Consider the following 17,992-nt stretch of genomic DNA (forward strand, 5'->3'; position numbering starts at 1 on the left):
CTCTGAGTTTCTTAATCTCTCTGGTCTGTTCCAGAAACCAGTTCTCAACTCCGTAAAGGGTCTCTTCATTGAAACTTTTGAGCAATCTCCTGCCAGACTCTGCCTGATACAGAAACCTTCTTTGTATTTGTTATCACTAGGATTTTGCAAAGTGCTTATAGCACATAAAAGATTTTTACTAACTTTTTTAATGAATTAATATGAAGATGAGCTGTGATAGGGAAGATAAGTACCTCTATGAAATCTATGTGTAGTAATTTTTCTTTATTTGCAAATAATTAAAAGCATCAAAAGTTAACTAAATATTCTGAGTTAAGGACAGTAAAAATTATTTAGCAACATTTTATGAAAATTATAGAAAAGCAGTAAATAAACAAATTATTTTGTAAATATTTTATTAGATTGAATAAGAATTTATGTTAGTGAAACAAATAGTGCTATATTCAAAGTTCACAGACATAACTTTTCCTAGATGAACAGTCGTCAAAATAAGTATACATTCCTCTTACGTATGCACATGTATGGTTTTCCTTTCCAGGAGATTTTACTCTATGAACAAAAAAGAAAAATTAAAAGAAAGAACTGTTATCTGAAAACACCAATTTTATCTCAAAATTACCAACCAGTTAACAAAAGTTAAAAAAGAATAAAACAACAAAGAAACAAATTAAATCAAGAACAAAAACGAAACTCCTTGAAGGTTGATGGCCTTAAATTACAAAATGTTGTGTTGAACAGAAAATACTAGTCAGTGACTAATTCCATCCTGTTTGTTTAAGTGGAAGTATGAGTCAAATAACAAATAAAGACAATACAATACAATAATGGTTCATGTAATTTGAAAACTTACTTAAAACGAAGCATAAACTGATCCTCAGTGTCCAGTAAAGTTAAAAATATAAATGACCCCAAATGGAAATTGCTTCAAAAGTGCCAACCACATTCCCGCAATTATTTCCCACACGCTGGTTCTTGTATATTATGATGCTTTCCTTTTTTCCTGTTTCTCTTTCTGTGCCCTATACAGGTAACTCCAAAAAGTCCCACATACTCTTAGAAGAGTTCAGTTATCTCTTTATTTACTCTTGTTTTAACGGTATACAGCCACTTTTTACGCCTCTGAACCTCATAAAAACAAAAACCAAACCCAGTGCCGTCGAACTGATTCCAACTCATAGCGACCCTATAGGACAGAGTACAACTGCCCCCTAGAGTTTCCAAGGAGTGCCTGGGGGATTCAAACTGCCGACCTTTATGGGTAGCAGCCGGTAGCGCTTATCCACTATGCCACCAGGGTTTCCGAACAGGTAGTATGTAATTCTGGTTCTAACGCGTTAGGGTAAAAGTGGGTCCCTTCTGAAATGTGTGAAGCTCAGCAGTTGGTGCCTAATTCGTGTGTAGGTTGAGCAGTCTTAGGCGATGCTTCCTGGAGGTGTTAGTTTTGTAAAACTTTTGCCTTATTTTCCTCTATTTCTGTGACAAGAGGCTTGCAAGCATAATTATGACTTTCCTGTGTGATTTTTAGGGAGCCCTAATGAGTTTCTCTTGGTTTTTCTGTGTCATATTTAGAAAACTAGAGGTTCCCCATGTAACCCAAGTGGAAATGGACCCACAATAAATTCTCTATTTAGTTCTTATTGATATATTTTATACCACAGATCCGTGACATCAGAGTGCCCCTTTGCCTTATTGGTGGCTTGTATTACCAGATCATATTTCTCAAAAGCCAAATTACCAACCAAAAATTTAAACAAACTCAATTAGTAAGCATGTATTCCAATACTAAAAACACATGCAACCAAAAATAAATTTTTTTAAATAATAATTTGGTAATGAAAGGGTTGTCCAAACACTGTACTTACAGGCTTTGGTTCACTTGTGTGCCATCTTTCCATAAGAAGGACCTATCAGTTTCGTTCTGTTTGAGATTTATCCACCCTTCTATTCCAAACAATCTCAAGATTTTCTATGGGGGAAAAAAAAATCATATACCAGAAAATGGTGTATATTATGGTCTACTCTTTCCTGACTCAAGAACTGGTGTTCTCCCAAGGGTTTACACATGTCTCAGTATACATAGGTTTTTTTCTCAAGTTATCTTCTCATTTGTTAGTTTGGTTTGCTTGTGGCATTGACTATTCAAATGATTGTATTTCTCTAATTTCTCTCTAAGAAAGTCAAGTTAAAGTAAGAAAATATAACACACTGATGAGAATCTTCAATGTTTCCCGTATTTTGCTGTTAATCACTGATGCTTCCAAACTAAATATAGTTATTGTATCTAGTTATAGCAGGAGAATATTCCCTACCAGCTCTTCTGTGGTACCTATCTTCAGAAGACGGAAATTCAGTTCTTCACAGGCAGCATAGCTTTCTGGCCAGGTTGTGCTTCCATTGAAAAGATAAACACACCTATTTTCAAATCCAATCCAGTGGTCTAAACAAAGATCATTGGAACCTTTTAGGAAATGTAAGAATATCAAGATTTGTATTCTATATTATGAATAACAACACAATTTCTTGATATTGTAAGATGTATTTTCAATACACATTGATATTAGATAGTAAAAAGTTCTGTAGGAGTTCTAAGCTGTCTTTACACAACTCTTAGCTCACAATATTTGTTAAATTTTTATTTTTTCAATTTAATAATTGTTATAAAATTATACTCCTGGGGAAAATACAGTTCAAATAATAATGTGAACATATTTGATGTGATTTAAATTATCCCTACATATTTAAATGGATAAACTATATGTCATTATAGGAACATAAAAAGTAGTTAGCAAACTATTCAAATTTTTTGGAGGCATTTATTGTCAATAGTTTTAAATATATAGAAAAAAAGTCAGTAATTTAAAAAACTTATGCTCCAAATATTTAATAACTAATTATAATTTGCACTTTTTTTCAAAAATATAAAGTTATTTTTGTTCTGAGAAACACGATTACATTTTATTCTTTGAGAAGAAAAGTTGGTGTATATCCTTCACGTCAACCCATCAAGGCCATACACCCACACCGACACACACAAATGTGTGCATATGTGTAGAGATATAAGAATATATTAATCTACCTTTTTATTAACCTGTTGAGATGATATCAATATCTTTTTCAATCAACATTATTTTTTGCAGGGATTATTCATGTTGAGGAGGTAGATCAAGATCAATAATGTTAATATTTCTATCAAACATCATTAGCTGAATATACAAGTTACCCAAGTACTTGAATTTATGGTTAATGTATTTTTTAATTTTTTTTCCTTTTTAAGGAATTCTGTAACAAACATTTTAAGGTAAATAGTGATAATTTGTATAGAAAGAGAATTTGTAAAGAAGGCACATGTTTGATTTTACTCTTAATACAATTTCCCCAACAGTATATATGACTTCCTTTAATCTACTTCTTTTGTTAACATTATTAAATTTTCAGATTTTTAAAAATCTACACCAACCATTAGATTTGAAATGATGTGCCACTGTATAACAAAAATATTCTCTAACTGCCAGCAAAAGTGAGCATCTTTTCACATATTAATTATACTTTGAATTTCAACTTTTATGCTTTTTCTCATTCATAGCTTTTGTCCCCACTCCCACACTACAGGTTGCTTTATTTTTGTGTTTTTTTTTCTTTTTTTCTCTTTTTCTTCTTTATTTGAATATTCTACATGCTAGTCTTTTGTTGATAATACCCATTTAAATGCCTTCCCTCAAGCTACAGAGCATCTTTGATGTTGCTGACATGCTTGACGTTTTCATTCATCACAGTGACGTTTTCAAAAACTTCATTGCAGTCTTATTTACTTACGTCTATATTTTTTTTTATTTTTTGTCTTAATAAATCCTTTCCAATTTCCACATTATATGACTAATATTTTCTTCTTTATTTTCTGATACATATTTATTTTTGTATTATGTTTTTTAATGCATCTGCAATTTAGTTTTGTGTCTGGTATGAATGAGAGCATCTGCTTGTATTTTATTTTGTTCATAGAGATAGTGAATCTATTCAACATCAAACATTGAATAATTTGCCTGTTCGCACTGATTCGTGTGTATCTTAGATTGCTAGTGCTGCTGTACCAAAAATATCACAAGCCGGTGGTTTAATGAACGTAAATTTATTTTCTTGTAGTTTGGGGGGCTAGAAGTCTGAACACAGGGCCCTAGCTCTAGGGTAAAGGCCTCTCTCTGTTGTCTCTGGGAGGAGATGGAGCCCTTTGAGTTTCTGTAGATTCAGAATTCCTGGATTCCTTGGCTGTTTCTACGTGGTGTGTATTTTCCCCTCTGTGCTTGCTTCTCTGTGCCGAGCATGTTCTTTTCATACCTCAAACTGAGTTGATTTAACAGACATCCTACACTGACATGGGCTCATTACCATAACAAAGAAAACCCTAATCCCAAATGGGATTACATCCACAGATATAAGCATTAAGATTCCAGTATACATTTTGGGGGGACATAATTCAATTTTTAAGAGTGTGGTTCAAATATCTTGTTTTGAAGTTTTCGCTGACCATCTATGAAAATAGAAAGCCTTTTCTAGTTACATTTCATCTAAATGCGACATGTATTTCCTTCACAGCAATCAGCATAATCAGAAAAAAAAATCTACTTTTGTTTTAACTAATACATTTTATCATCTTATAATTAGATCTGGTGCAGTGGTTAAAAGCTCCAGCGAACTAGGGCTGCTGAACAAAAGGCCAGCAGTTCAAATCCATCAGGCGCTCCTTGGAGGCCCTGTGGAGCAGTTCTACTCTGTCCTACAGGAAACCCTGTGGAGCAGTTCTACTCTGTCCTACAGGAAACCCTGTGGAGCAGTTCTACTCTGTCCTGTAGAGTTGGAATCAACTTGACAGCAACAGGTTTGGTTTTGTTTTCAATTGTGAAGCCTCAGACCTTTTACACTGCTGTTATGTGTTTGCGTTCCCCCCCAAAAAGCTACGTTTAGGTACTTATGTGTCTGTGAATGTGACCTTATTTGGAAATAGCATTTTTGCAGATGTAATTAGTTAACACGAAGTCATACTAGACAAGACTTCGCCTAATCAAATATAACTAGTGTCTTTTTAAGAGGAGGAGAATGACATGTGAAGACAGCCACAAAGGAAAGGGAACCATATTAAGACTGAGGCAGAGATTGGAGGTATGCTGCCTCGAACAATGCCTGGGACTGCCAGAAACTGAAAGAAACAAAAAAGGATCTTCCTCTAGAGCCTTTGGAGAGAGCATGGCCCTGCCAACACCCTGACTTCAGACTTCTAGCCTGCAGAACTGTGAGAGAAGAAATTTTTGTTTTTTTCTTTCTGCATCCCACTTAGGTGAGTGGTGTCTGGAGTCTTAAAAGCTAGCAAGTGGCCATCTAAGATGCATCAGTTGGTCTCAACCCACTTGGAGCAAAGGAGAATGAAGAATACCAAAGGCACAAGGTCAATATGAGCCCAAGAAACAGAAAGGGCCACAAAATCCAGAGACTACATCAGCCTGAGACGGGAAGAACTAGATGGTCTGGCTACAACCGATGACTGCCCTGGCAGAGAACAAAACAGAGAATCCCTAATGGAGCAGGAGAACAGTGGGATGTGGACCTCAAATTCTTGAAAAAAGGCCAGACTTAATGGTCTGACTGAGACTATATGGGATCCCAGAGCTCATGGTCCCCAGACCTACTGTTAGCCAAAGACTGGAACCATTGCCAAAGCCAGCTCTTCAGACAGAGATTGGACTGGACTATATGACAGAAGATGATACTGATGAGGAGTGAGCTTCTTGGCTCAAGTAGACACATGAGACTATGTGGGCAGCTCCTGTCTAGAGGCAAGATGAGAAGGCAGTGGGGGACAGGAGATGGTTGAATGGACATGGGGAATACAGGGTAGAGAGGAGGAATGTGCTGTCTCAGTAGGGGAAGAGCAGCTAGGAGTACATAGCAAGGTGTATATAAGCTTTTGTATAAGAGACTGACTTGATTTGTAAACTTTCACTTAAATTTTTTAAAAAATTTTTGTTCGTTTTCTTTTTATAAGCCACCCAGTTTGTGGAATTTTGCTTATGGAAGCCCCAGGAAACTATAACGTTTCTGTCTAGAATAGAACCTTGTAGAATGTGCGGAACACATTTTCATTGAATAGACTGGCACTCAGGATCAAATTATTTGTCACTTACACAAGTCTTATTTATGTATCTTAAGCAATATTAATAGGCTTTTTCCCCATATTTGTCCTGCTTTTTTCCTTTTAGAGTAATATGTAGCAATTGTTTTTGTAAAATGTATTTCATGTGTAGCCTTATTTTAAACTGATTTAATCACCCATAGATAATAGACCACAAACTCTGAATCTAGCACGCTGAGTTTGAAGGAATTCTTACCCTATGTTGGTGACAAGTACAGACGCTGACTCATAGCAACCTTATAGGAGAGTAGAACTGCCCCATGGGGTTTCCAAGGTCGTAATCTTTACAGAAACAGACTACCACATCTTTCTCCCTCGGGATGGCAACCAAGTGCTTAAGCCCACACCACCAGGGCTCTCTATTAAGATTAATCAAAAAAAACCAAACCCACTGCTGTAGAGTCGATTCTGACTCAAACCAAATAAAACCCTATAGAGCAGTTCTACACTGTAACGCATGGGGTCTTCATGAGCTGGAATGAACTAAGTGGCAACAAACAAGTCGGTCACTATAAATTGTTCACAGAAAGTCTCCTAATCTCATACAGCCTTCACTTAGTGATACCTTCGACCATTCATCCGTTCCAGGAATACTTTTGGCTTTTGGTGTTCACTGTGCTACTGGCAAGCTGTTTTGCATTTAGTTCCATCATCTTAATGTAGCCTTGCATTCATTCTGTTTTTCTAGGCCCATTTTTTCCTGCTAATTTTGAACTAATTTACCTTTATTACTTTAGTTTTCATTTAAATGAAAGTTGTATTTTGTTTTGTTTTGTTTTTGAATAACCTTAAACTTAAAAAAAGCTAACAGACTCAACAAATTACTAATTCTGTCCTCCTAACAAACATTTTTTTCATAAAAACATGCCTCTAATTACTTCCCTTTCATTTGACCTTTTTTTTTTTTTAGCTAGCTAATTAGACACGATTATGCTCCAACTTGCAACTGATCACAGGGATGGTGCAGGACCGGGCAGCATTTTGTTCCATTGTGCATGGGTTTGGCATGAGTTGGGATAAATGGATGGCGGTTAACAACAAAAATAACATTTTAAACTGTTATAACTTTATTAGACATACCTACGTGTTTACATTTTTTTTTTCATGCTGACTTGATATTCCTTCTCTCTGAAGTACAGCCTTCAGTGCCTTCAATGTGGTTCACGTTCTCAACTTCTCTATTTCATAAAATGTTTTTGTTTCATCATCATTAATAGCTGATAGTTTAGCTGTTTAAAACCCCACGTTGACATTTACTTATTATTTCTCTTAGCACTTTGAAGATATTATTCTACTGTTGCCCTCCAGTGTAGTTAAGAAAGGAGCTGTCCATTTAAATTGCCATCGTTCGTAGGGAATCAGCAGTACTCTACAGCAGCAATGAAGGTCTTCTCTTTGTCATTTGTGTTCTTCAGTTTCACCGCAATGTTTCTAAATGTTTTGCTTTGCACATTTGTGACTTCCATCTATGACTAAAAATTCTTATAAGACATTATTTTATAAATATGCCTTTTCCCACATTCTCTCATATCCTCTCCTTTAATTTACTTTGGAGGTTAGTGGGTTTGCTAAGCCTATTTTTCAAATGTCCTTTAAATTTAATTTTGAGTTATTATAAAGAAAGTGTCTGTGAACATTTGTGCACTAGTGCTTTGTGGACATATTTTCATTTCTCTTATTTAACTAAGACCTGAAACACTGGGTGTGTGGGAGAGTGTCAGTTGCTCCACATCCTCACTGACAGTTGGTATCGCCTATCTTTTCAAATTTTAGCCATTTCAGTGGATAGGTACTGGTAACTCATTGTGATTTTAATTTTTTATTTCCCAGATTATTTCTTCTCTGTTTGATTTTGATTTTAAAACTAGTGAATAGATTTTAAAAAAAAAAAAAAAACAGCAATATGACTGGCATATATTGATTATTCAGTATATTTTAAATCCCATTTTTATCCATATAATAATAAAATTAGAAATAACAATACTTACCTTATATATTTTTGTTTTACCTTATATTTGGAAACCCTGGTGGCATAGTGGTTAACTGCTACAGCTGCTAACCAAGAGGTTGGCAGTTCAAATCTGCCAGGCACTCCTTGGAAACACGTTGGGGCAGTTCTACTCTGTCCTATAGGGTCACTATGAGTCAGAATCGGCTTGACGGCAGTGGGTTTGGTTTTTTTGGTTTACCTTATATGTGCAATACTTTGAGTCTTTTCACCTTCTCCTGTGTCATCTTTCTTATTTTATCCAATATGAGCATTGCCCCGATAAGGGATTTAATATAAAATAATAACCAATTCTTAAAACTGCATTTTCCACCACGATAAATTACTGAAGCTTTGAGGATTTGAGGAAGCTATAACCTTTAGCCCCAATAATGACAAGTGTTAGAAGTAGACTGGTAGAATTAATACTCACCATTCATTGAAGACAGGGTAAGAATAAATGATGTTTTTCTGTTTTGCTCTCCTTTGCTAGAAAATACTGTGATAAAAATTATGCAGTAATTAATGATATTCAGAGAAAAATTATTAAACAATGTGAAAATTCAGTCTTCGCAGGAAATCATTGAAATATGCAGCATTGCTGATATGATGGCTATAATGGGAATAAATTATTTTCATAATTACTTACAGTTTGCAAGCAAGATACCCACTGTTGTCATCAAGACAACACACAAGACTCCTAAAGTTCCAGTTATCACGTGCAATGCTGAAGATTGTGGGTCTGATAATAAAGGAAAGGGAGACAGTGATTGACTTTAATTTTCCAGATGTCAGCAAATACAAATTTTAAGACCATTATGCCTCACTCTCAGAGGGAAACTTTCAGTTTTCTAATTCTTGAACATGTTCGTCCTAACTACAACTATTTTCATCAACGTTGTGAAAACCAGTCCTTTGACCCCTAAATTTTCACCCTCATATTTAGTTATTTTGATCTCACTTTTCTCCCTGTCCAGCTTCAATTTCCACAACATCTTTGAGCATTCTGTGCCTAGTGTTTTACGAATGATTATTTCTGGATAATCCTAAATCTTCCTCTTTCTGCTAGTAAACTGGGAAATTAAGTACACCTACAGAAAACAAGTCATGCAAATAAAACTTCACCATAGAAATAAAAAATATTGATTTCTAAATTCCATTGAACTTTAACATTCATTTATTCATCAATCAACTAATCAATATTTATTAAAGTGCTATGAGTAAACAACAGTATATTTTTCTTTTTGCTGAGATAAGAAATAAATGTCATAAATTTTATCAAGCAGATATGGATTTGTTACCAGATTTTAATCTAGGTCTATGGTGACAGGAAAACTTCTCAAAAAAAACAAAAAAAACATATTGCACTGAGATTGGAAGAAAAGAGGGAATTAATTATTTCTTGAAGCATGAAATGTATTAGTGGCTTTCCATCCTGAAGGGCAGCATCAATAAAGGCCCTTGGATAAGAGCAACCTTGCTGCATTCACAGAACTGAAATTATAGTCAGGCTGGATCTTAGAACAAAGAAGTGAATGAAGGTGGAGAGATGCAAGGTATCCTGTAGGAATGAGTATATTACGCTGTATTTTGTTTTGGTTTTTGCTTTTTTTAATTTTAAGAACAATAGAAAGTTTTGCAGACTTGTTTTTAAAAAAAATTCTTGATCATTTTGCTTACAGCATAAAGAACGAATTGAAAAGTGCCTAGAATTGAAGTGGAAAGACCTTTTGGAAGGCTGTTGTAGTAATCTTGAAGAAAAAAAGATGGATTTCAGTCAAAGAGGAGAGGTGCAGGCTGGTTTGGACATAGCCTGCTTGGTAATCACTAACTTGAATGAGGTAAGGAAAGAGTGAGTGGAGTCGAAGTCAACTTCCAAGCCTGAGGATTGAACAACTATGTAGCTCAACACAATTCCCTACCAAACATCAAGCTCCTTAATCTAAACAGATAGACATACTTCTTACTTTACCAAAAAGATGAGGCCAGCAGACATGAATTTCCTTAACTTGTTCTACCCCCCATACCTTCATATATGGATATTACTATTCATATATTCCTATCCAATTCTCATTACCTTCCTTTTAGTTTCAGAAGATGAACAATTGCTGTAAGATTCAATTAAAAATCTTTCATATGTCCTCTTCACTCCAGCCACATAGTCTCCATTGGCAATGTAACCTACTCATGTAATGCTTTCTGTCAGTACTTTCCCAATTTCTCCCCAGAGATCCAGGCTCTTATACTTAATTTCATCATGGACATTTCCCTCTGAACTATCAAGAGACATTTTAGATGCTATATATCATCTGGTTTTACTGTACTAATTATTATCTATAGCTTAATTTTCTTAAGGGTAAGATGACCAATTACTCAAATCATTTAAGACAGAAACCTTACAACGTTTTGTTCATTTCTCTCTTTTACTACCACCATCCAAACAAATGTGGAGTCATTTAATTTTACCTCCACTACATTAAGCCTTTTTCCTGTAATCTCTCTTTACTGTCACAATAAATTCTGTTAGTTCTTCTAAGCCAGTGATCATTGCTTCTTCATCTGTTAGTCCTCATAGCAAGCCCAGAGCCAGCCCATAGTAAAAGTTCAATAAATACTTTGGGACTGAATTAGGTAGAACTGAATTGCAAGCTAACATTAAGAATTATTTTTTAAAATAGCATGAAAAATAAACTTAGAATATACGCAGTCTTCATACAATTAAAGAACTAGTTCTTACAGATAATAACAGGCTCTGTTAGATTCTGGGTCAATGATATTTTAGAGGAAATGAGCACAGTGGAGTTCTATTTTAGACACAACCTGTTCTATGGTATTCTGAAATAGTGAGGGTGCTGAAGGTTATTAGTGTAATGGGGCAATTTTATAAGGTTTTGAGAGAAGAAATCTTCTAAAGCCAAGAATCAATATCTAGCCAAATAATAAAATAACTTTAGTACCTTTCCTTTTTTCTCTAAGCTGGAGATGAGAAGATTTATGACATTTCAGTTCCACATAGATCACCTCCTGTTCACTTGACATGACAGTGCTCTGGTCAGTCTTGGGTATTTTTTGCTTCTCTTGAGATCTGGAAAAATTCCATTCTGTGCATGATGCTTCTTGCCTGGATACTATACCTTTGTTTTGCTTATTCTTAGGCATTTTTTTTTCCTGAAAAGTCTTGAATTGCTTCAGCTCAGTCTCGGTAATTTGGTGCTTTTTCTTCTTAATGTCTATGCAATAGAAATGTGAGGAAAAGAGTTAAGTAGTTATCGTATCAGGTCAAGTGGTGAGAAATGCATCCATTCTGGCATAATATTTAAGGCATGAAAAGGAAGGAATGAGTCTAAATTTCTCTCCCAACTTTATAGTTCTCTTTATTCAGAAGAATATCTTTAAACTCCTTTAATGAGTTATTATGCTTCTAACGTCTCTTTTCCTCTTGGAAAAGAACATGGACAATGGTTAAAACACAACTACGTTAATTAAGAATTGAAAATTTTAATCAGATACTAAATCTTTTTATTTTAAATCAGATTGATATAAAGTTTATTTTATCATTGAAATAATTTATTATTCAGTGGATAATAGAATTTAGTGAATAATAGATTATTGTTATTAATAGGCAGAAAACATCTCTCCCTCAAGAACTGGGTAAAATTCCACATTTGTAACATAACCATGTATCTCTCAGTCTGCAGCCTACCCTTTTTCCTACCCAACCAGATCATATTTACTTATAAGCACCCGCACACACGCAAACACACAGAGAGGCCCACAACTTAGACCATCTAAGTTAATTTGACAATGCCAATGAACAAAGAAAATAAATAGAAAGTTCACAAAATACAATAAATACATGAAAAGTTCAATCTCATTAATAAAGAAACACAAGTTAAAATGATGGAATAATTTCACACGTGAGATTGCTGACTAAACAATTAATAATTTTTGGGACTGGCAAGTGGTTGTGAGTACAAATTATTTATCAATATTTATTAAAGCATAAATATACAGATTTTTGATTAGCGATTCCATTTTAAACAATTTAGCCTACCTACATAAAGATTCCCCAAATATTCAAAGTTATGCAACATGGGTTTTTTTTTTTTTTTTTTTTTTTCCGGAACAGGTTGGAAATAGAAAATAAAACTATTAACAACAGAAGTGTCCATAATTAAGGGAGTTGTTAAAAAAAGTTTTGGTGAACACCAGAAGACCACGATTTTTTAAATATAACAAATACTATAAAGCAAAATAATAGACTTGTAATGTGCTATGTAATTTGTGCGTAGGGTTTTGAAGTACTTATACATTGCTTTTGATTTTATTGGAAATTAAAGAACATATGCTAAAAGCTGCCCAAAAGTAAAATGCTGATTCTTTAAAAATATTCAGTAACAAATATTTTATACATAGAACCTTTCCTGCATCTATGATCATTTGCTAAGAATAAATTTCCAGCACTGAAAAAACTGGGATAAAATAATAAAAACATTAAGGATTTTTAACACTTTGTCATTTTTTTCTTTTTTTCCAAAAGTGTTTGGCCAATTCACATATCTGCTAGTTAATTTAAGGACAAATGAGATGGTAAGAGCGTTGTTTAAATATTTGGGAAAAAAATTAAATGATTTTTGTACCCAGGAGAGAGAGAAAGATAACTATCATTGTTAAGAATAGATAATGGAATAAAAATTATCTAAGATAAGTTAAAAAGTGGTAGATTCAGATGGAAAACTGGTTCAAAATTGGAGCATTACATAGACTTAATCACTAATTTCACAAAATGCACTCAAATTTCAAAGAAAATAAAATGTTAAATGTAAACTGTGAAACAATAAAAACTTAAAGGATTCAAAGAACGTACAAGTAAATAATTATAAATTTTGAACCTCACACACAGAAGGAAAAGAAATATAAAAGAGGTAGAACTACAAAAAAATCACTTTTGTTGATAGTGTCTTTTTATCATAAATAAGCACATTCAAATACTTTTATTTCATCACTAATTAAATAAATGCAAAAATATTAATGATATATCATTCTTACATATCAAATCAGTAAATATTGATAAAACAAATAAGATTTAACATAGCTGGAAAACGTGCAAAAAACAGATATTCATTCATGTATGTTTTGGTTAATTTATAAATTGGCCCCACCTTTCCTGAAAGTAATTTGCCAAATGTATTTAAAAACAGATATATGCACCCATTAATCTGATATTTCAAAATAGTGATGAAATGATGGCTTATTCAATACATTAATTTGAGAAAAGAAATAGGGCAGTTGGAAAAATAAAAAGCCAAGACCAAAAAAAACAGTAAAAAGGATAGCTAGGTTCAGACCTCGCGCCATTACTTACAAAATGAACACATAACAAATTTTTACAGAAATTATTTTCCCCCCTAAACTACCATTTATTATATTCTAGTTAAGAGCTGAGATTAGCGTCCAAGAGTGACCTACATTTTTAACTTGTAGAGAAAAGCAAATAAGTGAAAGCAATCATACTCACCGACTTGAAGTATAAATCTGAAATTTTTGTAGGAGAATGACAGACATGAATCAAGGTAAAATTTGGGCAGGGTGGACTTAATAAAACTGTACAGCAGGCTATCTGGTATAAGAACTTCCAGGTGAGATTTTAGGTTAAAAACAAACATCTGATAGTGCTGTTTAATAGAAGAGTCTGTGGAAAACTACAAAGGAAGTTCTCATGCAGCTGCTTATGCACAGATTACCTCCTTCACAAAACACTTGTCTGTATTTGGCTGTGAAGATGTGGCTTTAGTCTGCCATGATCTTTGATAACTTGGAAACATATTTCATAAATCAAAAACTTCCTGTTTAAAATAAATGAGAGAAAGATTGAATTTAAAGACTGCTTAATGAGAATGTCCCCATGCCATGTCTGAGATCTTAAATGAAAAATGAATAAAAATTGCATATTGCATTAGAAGTTACATAGAACAAAAGTACCACCAGATATGGAGAAGTATATGTAGATTTGTCAAAATAGAAATTAAATTTTTGTTCTCAGTGGTTAAATTATAATATAGCAACTGATATCAAAAACTATTGCACGACATTTACATTGTGTTTATTATAGCATAATATAACAACCTAATATAGTAATATCTATAATACAATAATAATATAGCAACATAATATTTACAAATAACTATATAATTTGAAAAATTAGGTATAATATATAATGTTATATACATTATATATTATAATAATAATATAGTAAGACAATATATATATAAATAACTGTAATTTGAAAAACTTTGGTAGTCACCAGGCTATGGGTATGAAAGAAATTATCTTACTATAAATTTCCAAATTTGCTTTCTTACTAGGTTTTACCTGATCATTCAGAACCATACTACTGATTATCATCACACTGCTCCAGCCTCTCCCACTAATGTATGAGCCTTCTCTAAAAGTTCATTTTTCCTCTCCTAATTACTGACTGCTACATCCTCCTGGGATTCTATTCATTCATCAGTGATGAAGAATCACTGTCTTTCATGTTTATAGTCTTCCTATAACCTGGCCACTCATCTCCTAGCCTCTTCGCCTCTAAAAAAACCTCTTCATTCTGCTTCATCTAGCCACTCCCATGGGAACACCTTGATTTTTGTCATAGTCTCCAAATATCTCAGTTCAAAAATTTCTTAAAGCCTCATGCCCTTCACACACACTCTCACCTTTCTAGCTGGTTCGTTCATGTCTTTCCAACATGAAAATTATCTCATTAACATCTCCAGTCCTATCTCCAGCTCTATTTTGTCCCAGTCTCAGTTGGCTTCTCTCTTCAGTTTTCTCCTGTCCAGCCTGATTCCATGATATGTTATTTCAAAAGACTTTTGCCTATGCTCTAAAATCTCTTAAACATTTTTGGTCTTGCTTCTTAAGAAAAATCATAATCCTGTATGTAATCAATGATCTATTTCTCTCTGTCAATGCCTGACAAGCCAAGTGCTGTCAGAATAGTTCAGATTTGTTGCACTATAAATTCACTGTCACCCACAGCAGAGGCATATCTAAGACATGGCATGTCGGGCATGTGTCCTTGGCACCACTTGAAGGGTGGGGACCACTGAGGCATTTCTACTAATCATTGCAGTTTCCATCATCAGCTGTGAGAGATCGTTTAGCAAGTTAAAACTAAAACTTTTGTATTTGAGAGCCTTCATGGGTCAAAGCCAACTGTGTGATCTTGTGCTGCTAAATATAGCAAGAGAAGAAACTGAAAAAAAAAATGACTTTGGGCACATCATAGACCAATTTTCGTCAGTGAAAGCAAGCAAGGTACAGTTGTAATTTTTAGGTAGTGCCCTATGGGGTTAAGTAAAAAATTAATGACCTTGACTTGTGTTTTTGAGCTGATATTATGGTGAAGTTCTCTAAAAGATGGGTTTCAGATGTTTAGATAGGGGTGCAATTTCAGTGCTCGCCATATGTGTTATTTTCCGTAGATATGCCTCTGCACATCAAATTGTTTTAACACTCCTAGAAGTCCTGTTGGTTTTAGCAGGTCACCACTCTCACGCTCTTTGAAATTAATTTTCCTACACATTCTTCACTGTTGCTAAATCTCTGATTCTTCCACATCCTTTTTTATTTTTAGAAAATGACCTACGTGATGAAAGCCAGCAGACCATCACACTGAAACTCTTTCAGCTTTCTACAAGAAAGACACAAACCTATCTGCACGCACCCTATTTTACTTTACTTCTTTCTCTTCAGTAAGGTGACTTTCAGTTACATTTGGGTCCATTGCACTCCTGACACCCAGGAATCATACACTATTCATTATTCCTCTTTATTTTTTAATATTCAGTGTTTCAACATTCACTCCATCAGCCTGAAATCATGTACAATTTTTAACCTCATTTGACCTCAAATTCCAATATACCTACCATCCCAAGTCTCTATCAGTCTTCAAAAGAAAAATTCTCAAAACGTCTGTATTTCATCTATATTACTTATATTTCACTCTTACTACTCAACCTACCAGAAACCCTGGTGGCGTAGTGGTTAAGTGCTACAGACAGTAACAAAAAGGTCAGTAGTTTGAATCCACCAGGTGCTCCATGGAAAGTATATGGGGCAGTTCTGCACTGTCCTATTGTGTCACTACGTGTCAAAATCGACTTGACAGTAAGAGTTTTTGGGTTATTCAACCTACTACAACCTGATACCCGCCCCTATCATTCCATGGTATCACCTCTCTTTTGGGTCACAAGTGATCTCTGTCTCACAAATGGACCCTTTCATTTCTCTTTTATTTGAGCTCTCAATAGCATTCAACGCTCCGTTTTCTTTAACACTTCTTTCCTTTATTCTGTATTTTCATGGCATCTTCACCAACACTCATGGTTTCAATTTGCACTTATAAGCAAGTGATTTATAAATGTATATCTGCTCACAAGATTTTTCCTTTGTTTCAGCTCATATACTCCTTATCAATTAATATTTACTTTAATGTTTCAAATATTAATAAATAAAACTCAACATTTCCAAAATGAAAACCAAGAAAGCAACAATATTATCCCTCCAAACCTATCCCCATATTAGTAAATGTCATCACTTCCCAAACTGTTAAACAAGAAAATACTGGACGTTCTACTAGTTATCTACCTCTCCACATACCTGTGTCAATTACAAGGCCTGGCCTATTTAAACTAATTAATAATTCTCAAGATGTCTGCCTCTGGCCTGGTCTCATCTGCTTTTCCAGCTCTATCTCACACTACACTTGCCCCTATCTTTACGCTCTTGCCACACCATTCTCCCTTAATTGAATAGGTCATTGTTAATGTCAACACCGGGACTTTACGCAATCTAATGTCTTTGCCTAAAATACTGTCTCCTCATCTTTGCTTTGCCTAAGTGAATGTTGTTGTCATTGTTAGCTTTTTTCACTTTGGCCCTGTCTGTGGTAACCCTGTGGACAAATGAATGAAATGCTGCTTGGCCCTGCACCATTCCCACTATTGGTTCTAGGTTGCACAATGTTCTGTTGTAATTCATAAGGTTTTCATTAGCTGATTTTCAGAATTAGATCACCAGGTCTTTCTTCCTGGTCTATCTTAGTCTGTAAGTTCCTCTGAAATCTGTTCAGCATCATAGCAACTCTCAAGCTTCCACTGACAGATGGGCATAGCTCTGTACGAGATTCATTGGCCAGGAATGGCACCTAGGTCTCATGCATGAGAGACAAAAATTCTACCATTGAAACTCCATTGCCTCAAGTAACTATAGGGATTCTCTTTTTTTAATATGTAAGTTAATTCTGCACTCACTTGGGGAAATCTCCGTGTAACCCTTATGCTAGGAGACCAATTACTCCTTTTATATTTCTCATTGCACCATGATTATAATAAATATTTCCATTTAGGAAATCATCAAAATTGTACTTATAAAATAATTTCTGCGGTTATTTGATCAATAGTTATTTTCTCCAAAAATTCCAGTTCTGTGAAGTTAGACTCTATCTCCATCATTGCTTATCATTTATTCCTTGGCATATAGTGTTGCTGGGTTCCATCTAGTTCATTATGACTCATAGTAAACCCATGTGACAGAGTAGAACTGCTCCATAGGGTTTTCTTGGCTGTAATCTTTATGAAAGGCAATTTACCAGGTCTTTCTCCTGCAGAGCCAATAAGTGGGCTCCAACCACCAACCTTTCAGTTAGCAGCTGAATGATTAACCATTGCTCCACCAGGCCCCCATATTTGTTAGTTAAGTGAGTAAGACAGTAAATCATAAAGCATTCAAAAAATTGTGTTTAAACAGCTGCCTATGCT

General features: G+C 34.5%; 1 protein-coding gene across 1 annotated transcript; it reads right to left on the reverse strand.

Moving 5' to 3' along the window:
- Positions 1 to 432: 432 nt before the first annotated feature.
- On the reverse strand, positions 433 to 13,857 carry LOC126075182 (killer cell lectin-like receptor subfamily I member 1). Its single transcript, XM_049882471.1, has 7 exons — positions 13,687 to 13,857; positions 11,126 to 11,398; positions 8,818 to 8,910; positions 8,602 to 8,667; positions 2,310 to 2,458; positions 1,863 to 1,966; positions 433 to 549 (listed from the first exon to the last, which is right to left on the reverse strand). Exons 1-7 carry the CDS (start codon positions 13,832 to 13,834, stop codon positions 444 to 446), a joined length of 939 nt encoding a protein of 312 aa, XP_049738428.1. The 5' UTR covers positions 13,835 to 13,857; the 3' UTR covers positions 433 to 443.
- Positions 13,858 to 17,992: the final 4,135 nt, after the last annotated feature.

Source organism: Elephas maximus, chromosome 4 (assembly GCF_024166365.1).
Source record: "Elephas maximus indicus isolate mEleMax1 chromosome 4, mEleMax1 primary haplotype, whole genome shotgun sequence".
Classification (NCBI taxonomy): domain Eukaryota; kingdom Metazoa; phylum Chordata; class Mammalia; order Proboscidea; family Elephantidae; genus Elephas; species Elephas maximus.

Coding starts and splice junctions, on each gene's coding strand:
- LOC126075182 (XM_049882471.1), bottom strand. CDS start 13,834: ATGTTTGTTTTTAACCTAAAATCTCACCTGGAAGTTCTTATACCAGAT. Junction 11,399..13,686: donor CAGATTTATACTTCAAGTCG/GTGAGTATGATT, acceptor TCTATTGCATAG/ACATTAAGAAGAAAAAGCAC. Junction 2,459..8,601: donor TACCCTGTCTTCAATGAATG/GTGAGTATTAAT, acceptor ATTTCCTAAAAG/GTTCCAATGATCTTTGTTTA.